General features: G+C 41.8%; 1 protein-coding gene across 7 annotated transcripts in view; it reads right to left on the reverse strand.

The window, feature by feature from the left end:
* Positions 1-16,697, reverse strand: part of NTNG1 (netrin G1) — a 447,853-nt gene that overhangs the window by 205,592 nt on the left and 225,564 nt on the right. For all 7 annotated transcript variants that reach the window (XM_077277363.1, XM_077277361.1, XM_077277358.1 and 4 more), the window contains exon 4: positions 1,229-1,401. In XM_077277363.1, coding sequence (XP_077133478.1) covers positions 1,229-1,401 — 173 coding nt within the window. The remainder of the gene's footprint in view (positions 1-1,228; positions 1,402-16,697) is intronic.

The following is a 16,697-nucleotide window of genomic DNA, read 5'->3' on the forward strand; positions in this document are numbered from 1 at the left end:
GCTGATTTTAATACTAAATGGCTATCTATTTAATTTAATAGTCCAATCACTCTTTTCATAGAATCATAGAATGTTAGAGTTGGGAGGGACCTCCAGTGTCATCGTGTTCAATCCCCTGCTCAATCAAGGATTCACTAAACCCTCTCAGACAGATGTCTGTCAGTTAATCTGTATTTTCTCCCTTTCAGTTTCATTCTATTGTTGCTTGTTTTTCTATATGCAAATGAGAATAATGGTGATCCCTCTACAATGTGACATCCCTTCAGATATTTGTAGACAGCTATTAAGTCTCCACTTAGCCTTCTTTTTTACAAGCTAAACTCCAATTCCCTGATACTTTTATCATTCCTCAAAGGACATACTTTGGAGTCTGCTTACCTTCATGGTAGCTCTTATCTGAACTTGCTCCAGTTTTTCGATAACTTTCTTAAAATGTGGTGCCCCAAATTGGACACATTATTCCAGAAGACGTGTGACCAAGGAAGAGTAGAGGGGAATAATTACTTCACACGTTCTTGACTCTATGTTTCTCTTCAAACATCCCAGAACTGTGTTTGCCTATTTTGCTGCTGCATCACACTGTTGACTCATGTGCAGTCTGTGATCTATTAGTATACCAAAGTCTTTTTCACACGTGCTGTTGCTTAGATCTATTCCTCCCATTTTGTAGATGTCATTTTCGTTTTTCTTGCCCAGATATAGAATATTGCATTTCTCCTTGTCAAATACCATTCTATTAGTTGTTTTCCATTGTTCAAGCTTAACTATATCCTTCTGAATTCTTTCTCAGTTTTTTTCTAGTGTTGGCTATCCTTCCTAGCTTTGCATTGTCTGCAGATATGACTAGTTTACCTTCAGTTCCCTTATCTAGATAATTTATAAAAATGTTGAACAACTCTGGGTCCAAGCCAGAGCTTTGTGGTACACCACTTGAAATACTCTTCCAATTGAGCGTGCAGTCATTAAATATTGTTTAATAATTTGTTCAAAGATCTTTCCTGGTATAGAAGTAAGGCTCACTGGCCTGTAATCTCAATTTTCTTTCCTTTTTTTAAAGATAGGGACAATATTTGCCCTTCTCCAATCTTCTGGGACTTTTTCTGTTCTCCAGGAAAAAAGTGATTCGATGATAGGATTAAATAGATATACATTCGGTAAGACAATCACCTTGGGTTTCAGGCAACCACTTTCACTTATCTATAATCTAGGTAATGACATATATACTCACAGATATTGGCAGTACCCTTGGGAATTGTAAGATAGGAGCCAGGGCTCCATGCTTGTCCTTGGTAGTTCTTCTTACACCGTTCGCAGTCCTGTCCAGTGGTGTTGTGTTCACAGTCACAGACCAGACGATTGTTTGTGAAAGTACAGCTGTTGGCATGGAGGTTACACTTACACCTGGAAAAGACAAAAACAAAAAAGAATTCTATTAATAATTCACTATATCCTTAGGAATATTTGTATTTTTAAACACTGAAAAATAGAAAGATAAATTGAACTTCTGTGTTGTCAGACAGAACTGAATCAAAACACAATAGGGAGACCTGGAAATGAAGATTTGAGAACATTGTTAGGCTACGTTCACATTTGCGTTGTGCGCCGCAGCGTCGGCGCCGCAACGCACAACGCAAACAAAAACGCAGCAAAACGCATGCACAACGCTGCGTTTTGCGCCGCATGCGTCCTTTTTTTCATTGATTTTGGACGCAGCAAAAATGCAACTTGCTGCGTCTTCTGCGCCCGGACGCAGGCGCCGCAGTGACGCATGCGGCGCAAAACGCAAGTGCGACGCATGTCCATGCGCCCCCATGTTAAATATAGGGGCGCATGACGCATGCGGCGACGCTGCGGCACTGACCGCAAATGTGAACGTAGCCTTAAATGTACTGAAACACAAGGTTTATAATCACTTTATTGTCTTGAGATAAAATTCAGCTGATAAAAATGATTGGATACTAGAAGTAAAAATGAACACTATTCTTTCAAAAAACATTGCATAAATCAATATTATAAATAAATATACGGAACATTTTAGAAATATAATATCAGAGAAAGCTATGTCTTTCTCCACTTATGAGCCACTTCTACCACCCCTATGTCCTGAACTCATCAATCACTCTGAAAAAAGCTCTAATCCGTCTTCCTCAGGTGAAGTTAGAAAGCTGGTATAAGTTAGTTGTAGTCAGGTTATAGAGTGTATGGAGGAGGAGTGGAGAAAGAGAAGAGCAGCAGGCACAAGTCCAGAAACGTATGATGCTGTAGCCTTCTAGCAAGTATCTTAGCTGATGCTACAGCAGAATTAACTGAAAAACTATGGTGAAATTGTATCCATGCCTCCGCTTCTTCTGTCTGTGTGTTCATTAAGAAAACAAGAGCAGAAATCCCTTTTTGTGTGTGTGCTGTGCATGGGAGACATGATGGCAGCTAGTCCACAACCACTAGCTCAAAGTCAATAGCAAATTAGAGATAGATCCAGCGGAAGGGTAAGCTGGTGAAAAATGTTGTATTCAATTAATATAATGGATACAAATAGTGTTATTCCTCATGCACACACAAGAACTTATTCTGAAAACTTACTTGAATGTATAGTTAGTTACCCTTTAAATTTCAGCCTAAAGACCCCATGTTAAAGGCAATCTGTCAGCAGATTTTTGCTATTTAATAAGACAGCAGTATGAGGTAGAGACAGAGACCCTGATTCTATTAATATGTCATTTAGTTTACTGGGTGCAGCAGTTATGATAGAATTATAGTTTTCTTTGTTGCAGATATAGCAGAGTTCAGACTGCTGAGCTCTGTATCATCCCACCCACATCACCGACTGGCAGCTTCCTGTGTACACTGTATATTGGCAGAAAACTGCTAATCAGTGCTGGGGGCAGGGTTGGACTAGGAGGCAGAAGAACAGTTGTGCTGTAGTGATAATCGCCTCTCATAAAACACTGATTGCATTGAAACAGCAAAATACAGCATAGTAAGTGACTCATCGCTGGAATCAGGGTCTCTACAGCAAAATCTTGCTCACAGATTCCCTTTCATCGTGTGAGAGACCATTCCTAAAGACTTTTGTTCTTGATCATTGTTTGGTGTAAACTTAGCACCAATCAGTTAACAAAAGAGCAAAATGTTTTTCGTTGGCTAATCTGATCACAAATCTGGCTAAAAAAAAATCATTTTTGTTGGCTACACATCCACCTATATTAACTGACATTAGGCAAACTGCAAGGGGGACTAAAAGCTTGTATGAAAAATCAACAATCATTCATCTTTGCAGCCTCCCATGAAAAACGACCCAGAGCCGCGCCGATCTGGCATCAGTCGAACATCCCTTCGGCGGCTATTAGCTACTCACAAATGGCACCCTTACAAAATTCACCTGCTGCACCATCTCAATGAGGATGACCCAGATCAGTGCTGAATTTGTAGAATGTGCAAAACAAAAATTGGAACAGGACCCTCAGTTTACACAGTTGTTCAGTGATGAGACAAACTTTTTTGGGTGAGCCATTTATATGGATACACCTAAATAACATAAGAATGGTGACAGTTTTCTTGCGTAGGGTGTCTTGCATTGAAATCTGCTGCAATGACCCGGGTACTGCATTTACCAGACATCAACACAATTTCTATCCACTCCTCGCATGTTAACCTCTGCAACATGTCAATGGCTGTAAACAAAGATAAACTTGCAAATAGCTCATGAAAGAATAAAGTTACGTTAAAACCAAGCACAACATTGCTTTTCTTGTGAAATTCTCAATAAGTTTGATGTGTCAGATGACTCTCTTCCCATTGGAAAAAATATAGTTGGATCCAAAATGGCCGACTTCAACGTAGGAGAGCAAACGATGATGCATTGAGGGTGTGAGATGAGGGACAGCAAATTATGATGTATTGAGGTTGGGAGCACAAATAATAATGAATTGGGGGTGGGAGAGAGCAAATGATGAATAGAGGGTGGGGGACAAGGAATAGCAAATGATGAATTGAGGGTGCGAGTAAGGGAACAGCAACTGATGAATTGAGGGTGGTGGACAGCAAAGGATGAATTGAGGTTAAGGGATAGGGGACAGCAAATGATGAACTGAGAGGGGGACGGCAAATTATGTATTGAAGGTGGGGGGTGGAAACAGCAAATGATGATGGCTTGAGAATGGGGCTGCAGGAGAGCAAATAGTGAATAATTGAGGGTAAGGGGGAGGAAATGATGATGAATTGAGGATGGAGGGTAGAGGACAGCAAATGATGATGGATTTGGGGGTGAGGGAGAGTAAATGATGCTGTATTAAGGGTGGGAAAGCAGTTGATAATAGTGGGTGGGAGAGGGAGAGAACGTGACATAAAGAACTGGGGCAGATGGGGCATGTAAATATAATGAATCAGGGGAGCAATAGGTACATAATGAGAGCAATGAGGATGCAGTAGTGTGACTGGTATTGCATTGGGGGAAAGAGTACAGGTGCTGATTAATTTGTATATTTATTGGGTGGGAAAGCGGCTATTTATAGTTAGTGGGGTATGGTGTTGGATTACTATTTACATTAGGAATAGTAGATCCATTAATAACTAATTACTTATTAATGGTGGGTGCATGTCTGTATTCAGCAGCGTAGTGTAGAAGTAGGAGCAAGTGGTGCTCTAGTTAACTGTGTGTTACTTTCTGCAGCGACGAGTCCTGGCTGGAAGAAGTGATGGCAGTCTGTGCTGAATGAAGAAAAGCGAAGATGAAGGACTTCAACTAGAGATGTCACTGGTGTGTGAGATTGTTACCTGTTTACTTACACTATACACTGTATACTATATACAGAACTCCTCCATATAATGTCACTGGTGATCACTTTAGAACCTGTACATTATATATTATATGCATAGCTACTGTGTATAACATCACTGGTGATTCCTGTATTACCTGTACATTGACATTATACACAGAGTTCCTGTGTAAAATATCACTGGTGATCCTTGTATTACCTGTACACTATATACAGAGCTCCTGTGTACAATTTCATCATTGACCATGTATTACCTGAACATTGACACTATATACAGAGCTCCTGTGTATATTGTCACAAGTGATCACTGTTTTACCTGTACACTATGTTAGGACTGGTGGAACGCACCAAATAATAATTAGAGATGAAATAAGGTGCATTCGCAGTCCGGGGTCCACCGTGCAGCTAAGACACCTGCTGCTTGGTAATGATAGACTATATGGCGGTATAATGTGAGTACACACACGGATTAGCTTCACCCGATATGAAGGAAGCGAACCCTGTTGCGTCACAGGGCCGCGGTACCGCACAAGGAGCGCAAGCAAAGTGTCACAGAACTCTGACCCAAGACTCTGGGAAAGAGTTCCTCTAGACCACTTGCACTCGACACCGCTACTGGGTGCATTAACTGCACAGCAGTGCATGCAGGGCCGCTCTGCCGGAATCCACTAACCACCCAAACTTGGCCAGGAAAGCACGCTATATGCGCACGGTCGCTGCTAATTAGAACAGTAACTTGTACTAAATGTGCAGGATAGCACTGTCAGGCGCTATGTAGTTCCACCATTCGCGAACAGTCAACAACACTAGGGATGGGAATGATTCGGAGCTTTCATCCATTGACAGGCATTCATCCACACACACAAGTTACCAAGTTTATACTAGTGCATGGTCGTGCGGCCATGCAAACCTTTTATAGCTGTAGCTCTCCAGGACCTTCCTAGTGATCCAATAGGAGCTGCTACAGGACCTGAGCACATGACCCCCAACCTCCAATGAGAGGTCGACCTGTGGGCATGACCAGTAGGGGAAAAGCAGGACAAAGTCCCTGGAACATCGTCTCGCCACTGATCAGTGCTGGCTACAAGAGCTGAGCCTGGAAAGGAAGCAGTAACCAAGCGCACAGTATCAGCTTGAGCCCGATGCTGGGATAGATGTCTCTGCTGAGCAGGTTCCACTGCGGCTGGATGAGAATGGGAGACCAGAGCGGAGATGGCTCGAGATTCCCCCTGTGCAGCAGTGGGAACTCGACACCTAGCACACTATACACTATATACAGAGCTCTTATGTATAATGACACCAGTGATTACTGTATTACCTGTACACTCATACTGTATACAGAGCTCCTATTTATAATGCCATTGGTGGTCCCTGTATTACCTCTACATTGACACCAAATGCAAAGCTTCTGTGTATATTGTCACTGATATTACCTGTACACTGTATCCTGTGCACAGAGTTCCCGTGTATAATGGCACTTTAGGTAATATTAGTATTGTGTTTTCTTATTAATAGTGTTGAGCGATACCGTCCGATACTTGAAAGTATCGGTATCGGAAAGTATCGGCCGATACCGGCAAAGTATCGGATCTAATCCGATACCGATACCCGATACCAATACAATTCAATGGGACTCAAGTATCGGACGGTATCCCTGATGGTTCCCAGGGTCTGAAGGAGAGGAAACTCTCCTTCAGGCCCTGGGAACCATATTAATGTGTAAAATAAAGAATTAAAATAAAAAATATTGATATACTCACCTCTCCGACGCAGCCTGGACTTTACCTCCGTAACCGGGAGCCTTCTTTGCTTAAAATGCGCGCGTTTAATGGTTTCCGTGACGTCACGGCTTCTGATTGGTCGCGTGCCGCCCATGTGACCGCGACGCGACCAATCACAACAAGCGGTGACGTAATTTTCAGGTCCTGAATGCCTAGAATTAGGCATCAGGACCTGAAAATTACGTCACGGCTTGTGATTGGTCACGTCGCGGTCACATGGGCGACGCGACCAATCACAAGCCGTGACGTCATGGGAGGCAGTAAACGCGCGCATTTTAAAATTACGTCACGGCTTCTGATTGGTCGCGTGCCGCCCATGTGACCGTGACGCGACCAATCACAAGCCGTGACGTAATTTTCAAATCCTGAATGCCTAGAATTAGGCATCAGGACCTGAAAATTACGTCACGGCTTGTTATGATTGGTCGCGTCGCGGTCACATGGGCGGCACGCGACCAATCAGAAGCCGTGACGTCACGGAAACCATTAAACGCGCGCATTTTAAGCAAAGAAGGCTCCCGGTTACGGCGGTAAAGTCCAGGGGCCTCCGGACAGGTGAGTATATCAATATTTTTTATTTTAATTCTTTATTTTACACATTTATATGGATCCCAGGGCCTGAAGGAGAGTTTCCTCTCCTTCAGACCCTGGGAACCATACACTGGAAACTTCCGATTCCGATTCCCGATACCACAAAAGTATCGGATCTCGGTATCGGAATTCCGATACCCGCAAGTATCGGCCGATACCCAATACTTGCGGTATCGGAATGCTCAACACTACTTATTAACGATCAGTATTGTAATATTCGGCCACTATCTGGTGGTAATATGTGGTCTGGTCACTGTGTGACGGTATTTGTTTCTTGTATGTTGTGTTATTCGGTAACTATGTGGTATTTGGTTACTATGTAGTGGTAATATGTTGTCTAGTCATGGTGTGGCAGTATTTGTTCCTTATATGTGGTATTATTCAGTCATTGGTGGTAATATGTAGACTGGTAATGGTGTGGCAGTATTTGTTCCTTGTATGTGGCATTATTTGGACACTATATGGTGGTAATATGTGATCTCGTCATGCTGTGATGGCATTTGTTCCTTGTATGTGGTATTATTGGTCATTTTAAAAAATGTATGTGACACATTCTCTTAAAGAAAAATAAATAAAAATATGCCTAACAAAATGATTGGATATTTAACAAATTTTTAAAAGGTTAGAAGAGTAGAGTAGGGCCTGGCCAAAAGAGTCTACCTTGTAATGGTGGCATGTTTAAAAAAATCTTTTGGCCAAAAGGAAAGCTCATGGCTATGCCTGCGATATGGTGTTCAATGGGAACTGTTAATGTGTGATTGGTGAGTACGTGTTGCAGAAGTGGAGTGGGCAGGTTCAAGTGGTGGGGTGGAGCTGGGGTGGAGCCTAGGCACAGTGTAAATGTGGCCTGAATAATTTTGACAGTATGGGGCCGTGAGATTCTTGGTGGCAGCCCTGCCATTTATTAATCAAAGCAGGAGCACTGACAGTGGAAGGAAAGGTTCATGTCAGTGCCTGGTAATCTACATATAAGGAATAACAAACATTTACAACTGGATTGCATATAAAAAAAAAGAATATTAGCGTTATTCAAGGAGAATGACTGTCACAGAAACATAAAAATAAAAAATATTCAGCCTGGGACAATCACTACCAAAATATATAACCTAAATTCTTGTAATGTCATGAAAACATAATAACATAATGGCAAGTTGACTCTGATGAGACCACCTCGAACAGAATCCATTCACTACCTGCATTCCTGGAATGCATACTACTCTTACTTTATAGCCATTCATATACTTCAATGACAGCCTTAAAGGGAACCTGTCACCCCGGTTTTTCACTCGGAGATAAAAATACCGCTACATAGGGCATGAGCTGTGCTTTACAAAAGTGTTTTTTTTCTACCCTGATTCCCCACCTAAGCTGCCGAAATTACTTACCAAAGTCGCCGTTTTCGCTTGTCAATCATGCTGGTCTGGTCATAGGGGCGTGGTGACAAAGCTGTTTCTTCCCCCAGATCTTGCTTAGGTTTTCGTTGGTGGCGTAGTGGTTTGCGACTGCGCAGGTGACGAAAAACAGCGCGCTCTGCGCTATATCCCTGGTGATCGGTGGGGGCGGCCATCTTCCTGTGGCCGCGCGTGCGCAGTTGGAGCGCTCCGCTGCCCGGGGCTTCAGGAAAATGGCCGCGGGCTGCCGCGCATGCGCAGATGGAGATCACGGCGGCCATTTTCCTGAAGCCGAGATGCGAACTCTGCTTCAGGAAAATGGCCGCCGCGATCCCCATCTGCGCACGCGTGGCATCCCGCGGCTATTTTCCTGAAGCCCCGGGCAGCAGAGCGCTCCAACTGCGCACGCGCGGCCACAGGAAGATGGCTGCCCCCACCGATCACCAGGGATATAGCGCAGATCGCGCTGTTTTTCATCACCTGCGCAGTCGGAAACCACTACACCACCAACGGAAACCTAAGCAAGATCTGGGGGAAGAAACAGCTTTGTCACCACGCCCCTATGACCAGACCAGCATGATTGACAAGCGATAACGGCGACTTTGGTAAGTAATTTCGGCAGCTTAGGTGGGGAATCAGGGTAGAAAAAAAACACTTTTGTAAAGCACAGCTCATGCCCTATGTAGCGGTATTTTTATCTCCGAGTGAAAAACCGGGGTGACAGGTTCCCTTTAAAGGGGTTGTCCACTACTTGGACAACCCTTTCTCAACTCCTATGTTTCCTCCTTGTAAAATAACACTTAAATGGCACAATTCCAGCCTTGTCTGCAGTGGTTCTCCAGGGGATCGAGTGACATTATTATGTCACACGATCCCTGCAGCCAATCAACACTGACTTCACTCTACTCGTATTCGGACAAATCACATGCAACTAGAGGAAGTGAGAGCTGTTACTCTCTCACTTTCTCTGGATGTATGAGATTCATCCAAAGGTGGGGAGAGTGAAGTCAGTGCTGATTGGCCTCAAGGATCGCATGACATAATAATGTCACATGATCCATGGGACAGCCAGTGCCGACAGTGGAGGAAAGAATAACTGTTATTAAATTAATGGAGCAAAATATATGGAATCGGAAGGAGTTGTATGAGTAGTGGACAACCAATTTTACCTGCCAGACTGGTATCTGCTCTCATGGAGCTACTCTCTGATCTGGCTGATAAAGGTGGTTCCACAGTTGAGGACCCCTTTCTATAAGGTCCATATGCTCAAATTTGGTTAATAATCTTTTAAAGAACATCAGTTCTATGACCACACATTATTTGAACAGTTTATTCTATGAGTAAAATAAAAGCTTTTTCCACTATCAGGAGCATTACTACAAGTTATCGCTGCTCCTGTTATTCCAAAAACACAATGGTTAACCTATTTGGCTAATGCTATGCAAAGCAAAGGCCGCCATGGAGTAGGCAGTCACTGGAGAGGCGCTGATACATTTTTAATGACTTGCCATATGTTCTGAGTTTAAACACATTTTCACCTCCTTGTTATTCTGTGTTAAAATTTCAGAGCTCAAGATTAAAAGGACAGGGGTGAGCGTCACATGGCTCTATAGGAACCACTGGGAAATCTAACAAAGACAATCTTGGCAGATCAGCAACTACAATTTTGCGATCTAAAATGGCTGGTCTCAGAAAAGACCACAGGGTTGACGTCAATGTATTTGGAAATATGTAACGAAAATATTCTTCCACAGATATGTTTGTTTCTGGATGCTTTAGTTTTTATGCTGGTAGTAACACTAGATACAATGCAGATATTTTCTTCCTTACAGATGAAGAATAAACAGGCTTATCTTAGGCTATGCAGCACCTGGCAATGGGATTTGATTCTAGCCGGCTCTTCGGGAGCTTATGCCGCACATCTGGATTTGCGAATGCGGTACAATACGTAAACTTGTGGAAAAATACAATTTGCTAAGTACATAAATGGATCTTTATTTTAGGATACTGGAAATATTTAAAATGTGCAAATGGGCGGCATAAAACAAATGTATTTTTGACTTGTAAACTAGATGTAACCATATTGACACCTATACTGCTTTTGGGATCAGATCTGTGAAATGTAAAACAAAGAAGATTTAAGAATATTTCCAAATGAATATCTACTTTGTATCTGGATAGCTAGCTTATTTTCCATATCTGACAAATCTTGCTGTATATTTTTACCATTCCAATAAGTGAAATATGAGGACAAGTCCATGTATGTATGGTGTGGCTTTCATTTTGAATTCGCTCTGGATTTCATCACAGAAATTCCGTAAATGGGTGGTTCAAAGTCCAAATTATTTTTTCTCCTAAATCCCTGTCTATTTAGTACCATAATCAAAACTATTTTCTAATATACTCAAATTTAAAGTTTCCTAACTACACTATCTAACTGCTTTTCTTTTTTTTCCACTTCCTTTTTGATGCTTTGTGAGAATCCCAGTGTATGCTGAGATACTCAAATTAAGTGTCATCAGGGGGTAGAGGCTGCGGATTGAGGATGAAAATTACTTTGGATTTCGGACCACCATGTGTAATATGACCCTTAGAGTTACAGTGCACTTACATTGGTCAATTACCTGAAATGAGTATTCTGTGGAATGCTTGTTTCCCAAAGATCAACCTGTCTACACAATCTGCCAATAATGCGTCAAATGAACAAAATGCTCATTTGTCACTTGAGATGATTTTTAAAAGGAATATGTCATTCTTTTGAACTTTTCGAGTTAATAATATGGGCATACAGGTTGTACACACCTGAAATTAGTCATATCTGTATGCCTCCTTGATGATGCCTTGCTTAGTAAAAATCATCTTTTATAGCTTTGATCTTCGAGGCTGTAGGGCGTAGGCTGTCCAGAAGATGAGACTGCTTCTGGTCTTCATTATACAAGATTTCTCCTCCCTTCTCTTCAGCGTCCCTTTGGCGTCATGTGCGCGGCCGGAAATCCCGCCACTGAGCATTCTGCCTGCCGTCTGTATTCTGCGCTGTTCTGCCCTTTGGTGGGTGCTGTCTTCAATTTTGATGTGCACAGGAGCCGGATAGATACTAACTTCCAGTCCCTGTGATCTCTGGCGCACAGTGAAGGTGACTTTGCCATAGTGCAGAGGAGCAATGGCAGGCAGAATATGAAGGTGTGGGATTCCTGGCACTCAAACATGACGTCAAACGGACATCTGAAGAGAAGAGGAGGAGAAATCTTGTATAATGAATCTCGGAGTCAGTCTTACCTTCCGGGTAGCCTATACTCCATAGCCTGGAAGACCGAAGCCATAAAAAATAATTTTTACTAAAGAAGGCATCATCAATGAGGCATACAGGCATGACTAATTTCAGCTGTGTATAACCTGTATGCCCATATTAATTAGTCAAAAAAGCTCAAAAAGGTGACAGATTCCCTTGAAGCTTGCTTAAAAATCATGATTCCTTGTACTACATGTCCTGTTAGACAGGATATGTGCTACCAAAAACAATATTTTAAGTGCACAAAATGATGGTATTAACAATCGTTCTGTGTGTAAGTGCAGCTGGACTGTCTAAACAGGCTAATAAATAGCTATCAATCAGCTTTTAAGTAGCCAATTGGTGGCCGATTGACAGCCACAGTTTGGACAGTGTAAATGCACCTTAAAGCTCTGGCAGTGGAGATAAGGTGAATGTGTGTCTGTCTCCAATGGCAGATAGCAGAATCTTGAAAAAGTTAATATATATCATAATTCCATAATCTCTATCAGTGAGTTCAATGATTGTCCTTAAGATTTCAGATGGTTACAACTGTCTGTAACGTAGTGAGAGTTATGTAGAGCGATTGTCGGACTGGAGTGTGAAGGCTCCACCAGTCACATTGATTCTGAGGTCCCACTGTTCAGCTAAATGCAATATTATCTGACGCTTGTTTACCAGTTTGCCTATGCTTGTCTCTAAACAATGAGATGTCACCCTAGCATTAACTGTACTGTGCCAGACACTGCTCATGTAGGGTGGTGGGGCCACTTAGGCATAAGGGCCAACTGGGGGATTCAATTGTTCTTCTATGAGTCAGTCTGAGACCGTAAACAGACAAGTAGAAAAAATATGCTACAATCTCTGAATCAAGACATAAGCAGAGAGACAGTCAAGGTCGTGATTACAGGGTTAATAACCTCCCTTTTTTCGCAAAGATTTGGACAGTAGTGAGTAGGAAACAGATACTAGTTCAAGAAAAGAAATGGATTCTACCCATCAGTGCTGATTTACCCTTTATGGCAGATCTCCAACTCTCTGTTGGACCGGAGCACCTTTCTCTGTGTTGCAGCAGCATCTGGAACATCTGATTTATTAGAAAGATGCCAGGGCATGCCAGATGCTGATTTGTTCATGATCCACGAGATCTCAGGAAAAAATGGTTTATTGTCAACGCGTTTCACAGTCCACCTGACTCCTTCCTCAGGACAACCATAAAAGGGATTAAGGAGTCAGATGGACTCTGAAACGCGTTGACTATAAACCAATTTTTCCTAATATCTCTTGGATTGTGTATAAATCAGCGGCGTGTATAAAAAATCCAACCTACCCTGGTATCTTTCTGAAAACATTTGTGGATATTGCAGCAGCTGACATTTTCGCCTCATCGGCGGTTGTGTCGTTCACAATCTTTCCAAATTAGCTTAAACCCCTTTTATTCCTCACAAAATTACTTGGATAAGACCTTATTGTGTTTTGCATTTTTTATCTAGTAATTTGATTTATTAGGTGTTTATACCCAAAAAGGAGGTGAATCCATTGGATCAAAGTATTTCTAAATCACTGAGTAACTAGGTATAAAACAATACATTAAAACGGTATCCCAAAAAGCTGTGATTGGGTAAACAAGGTTTATTACATTTTTCTGCTAGGGCATCAAAACCTATTGTGCCTAAAAAATTAATAATATTTCTCACTATTTCTGTCTCCTAAGCTCAATAATATTAGAATAAGTGCATGTTGCTAAACTAAATATTGTTGCTGCATCCATAGAAAGGATTTCCTTATATGATCATTTCTAATCGACACCCATACCTACTGTAACTGGTGCCTCACTGGTGAGACTAGCCTCACAGATCGAAAAACAATGGGGTAAGAAGTGTAATATGAGCTGGGAATATCTGGCCATTCTCACATTGGAACATTTGGGTAGTTCTAGGTGTTCTTAATCTGGTAAACCCATCAGAGAAGTAGAAGAACAATTTGATGATCATTGGTCATTTTCATGCTGTTTTTTTATTGTAAGAACCAACGATGGTAAGAGTGGCCATTTTTATTATGTTTGCCCAATTACAATATATGGGTATATTGGCTCATCAACCTCTAAATTACAAGAAGTCATACAATGTGACCTAAGGAGCTATTATATGAAGTAAGACATGGAGATCACCTGTGCAAATAGTCAATCATAGACACGGTACCCTAAGGATTCATTTAAAATTTTTACGAGAAAAAATGGCAAAAAAAGGATTTGATTGTTATCAAATATTTTAGATTTCTGCTGGATATCAATTGACTTCACGTTTTTGTGAACAAATCACAATGCGCGTAGCAGATTCTGTGATGTCTCACAGAAACCTTAGGCCGCAAATTGGCAGAATGTTACTGAATTTGGAGAAATTTGTGTTCCGCATTCATTTAAGGTGGAATAATTTAACTTATAGTGTATGATATGGTGAACTGTTTCTCTGCTTACTTGTTCTTAAAACTTAATTTTTGACTGATCGTTTTTTTGGTCTAAGATTGTTCTTTTCCCTATTTAAGAACTGGTTCATGTACAATCTTCCGCATTACCATTCACTACACATGGGTGCCTCTAATAAACCACAATCCATCTATCCATTTATTTTCTGTCAACATAATACATTTTGGCACACTAACAGTTCTTTTGGAGACTTTGTTCTCTCCATTCGGCTAGGTATGAGTGCAGAGGAATATCATCTCAAGCTTGAAGAACAATTCACCTGAAAATGATCAAAACTCACCAGTAAATGAACGACCTTTGTTTGTCCTTTTTGTCAAAAATACTATTTAATCCCTTCTGACATCGGATGTACTATCCCGTCGAGGTGGGGTGGGCCCGTATGACCACCGACGGGATAGTACGTCCAGGGTGATCGGCCGCGCTCACGGAGGGAGCAAGGCCGATCACGGCTGGGTGTCAGCTGATTATCACAGCTGACATACGGCACTATGTGCCAGGAGCGGTCTCGGATCGCCCCCGGCACATTAACCCCCGGCACACTGCGATCAAACATGATCACAGTGTTCCGGCGGTATAGCGAAGCATCGCGCAGGGAGGGGGCTCCCTTCGGGCTTCCCTGAGACCCTCGGAGCAACGCGATGTGATCGCGTTGCTCCAAGCGTCTCTTACCTCCTATCCCTGCAGGCCCCGGATCCAAAATGGCCGCGGGGCTGCATCCGGGTCCTGCAGGGACTACTTCCGGGTCTAGAGCAGGTGCTGGTAAGCCTGCAGAGCTGTAAGTCAGATCGCTGATCTGACAGAGTGCTGTGCAAACTGTCAGATCAGCGATCTGTGATGTCCCCCCCTGGGACAAAGTGAAAAAGTTTAAAAAAAAAATTCCACATGTGTAAAAAAATAAATAAATTAAAAAAAAATTCCTAAATAAAGAAAAAAAAAAATATTATTCCCATAAATACATTTCTTTATCTAAATAATAAAAAAACAATAAAAGTACACATATTTAGTATAGCCGCATCCGTAACGACCCAACCTATAAACTGTCCCACTAGTTAACCCCTTCAGTGAACACCGTAAAAAAAAAAAAACCGAAGCAAAAAACAACGCTTTATTATCATACCGCCGAACAAAAAGTGGAATAACACGCGATCAAAAAGACAGATATAAATAACCATGATACCGCTGAAAACATCATCTTGTCCCGCAAAAAAGAAGCCACCATAAAGCATCATAAGCAAAAAAATAAAAAAGTTATAGTCCTTAGAATAAAGCGATGCCAAAATAATTATTTTTTCTATAAAATAGCTTTTATCGTATAAAAGCGCCAAAACATAAAAAAAGATATAAATGAGATATCGCTGTAATCATACTGACCCGAAGAATAAAACTGTTTTATCAATTTTACCAAACGTGGAACGGTATAAACGCCTCCCCCCAAAAAATTCATGAATAGCTAGTTTTTGGTCATTCTGCCTCACAAAAATCAGAATAAAAAGCAATCAAAAACTGTCACGTGTCCGAAAATGTTACCAATAAAAACGTCAACTCGTCCCGCAAAAAACAAGACCTCACATGACTCTGTGGACCAAAATATGGAAAAATTATAGGTCTCAAAATATGGAGACGCAAAAACTTTTTTGGTTTAAAAAGCATCTTTTAGTGTGTGACAGCTGCCAATCATAAAAATCCGCTATAAAAAACGCTATAAAAGTAAAAATCAAACCCCCCTTCATCACCCCCTTAGTTAGGGAAAAATAATAAAATTAGAAAAATGTATTTATTTCCATTTTCCCATTAGGGTTAGGGCTAGGGTTAGGGCTAGGGTTAGGGCAAGGGTTAGGGTTAGGGTTAGGGCTAGGGTTAGGGTTGGGGCTAGGGTTGGAGCTAAAGTTAGGGTTAGGGTTGGGGCTAATGTTAAGGTTAGGGTTGGGGCTAAAGTTAGGGATAAAGTTAGGGTTAGGGTTGGGGCTAAAGTTAGGATTAGGGTTGGGGCTAAAGTTAGGGTTAGGGTTGGGGCTAAAGTTAGGGTTAGGGTTTGGATTACATTTACGGTTGGGATTAGGGTTGGGATTAGAGTTAAGGGTGTGTCAGGGTTAGGGGTGTGGTTAGAGTTACCGTTGGGATTAGGGTTAGGGGTGTGTTTGAATTAGGGTTTCAGGTAGAATTGGGAAGTTTCCACTGTTCAGGCACATCAGGGGCTCTCCAAATGCGACATGGTGTCCGATCTCAATTCCAGCCAATTCTGCGTTGAAAAAGTAAAACAGTGCTCCTTCCCTTCCGAACTCTCCCGTGCGCCCAAACAGGGGTTTACCCCAAAATATGGGGTATCAGCGTACTCGGGACAAATTGGACAACAACTTTTGGTGTCCAAGTTCTCTTGTTATCCTTGGGAAAATAAAAATTTGGGGG

Source organism: Ranitomeya variabilis, chromosome 8 (assembly GCF_051348905.1).
Source record: "Ranitomeya variabilis isolate aRanVar5 chromosome 8, aRanVar5.hap1, whole genome shotgun sequence".
Taxonomy (NCBI): Eukaryota; Metazoa; Chordata; class Amphibia; order Anura; family Dendrobatidae; genus Ranitomeya; species Ranitomeya variabilis.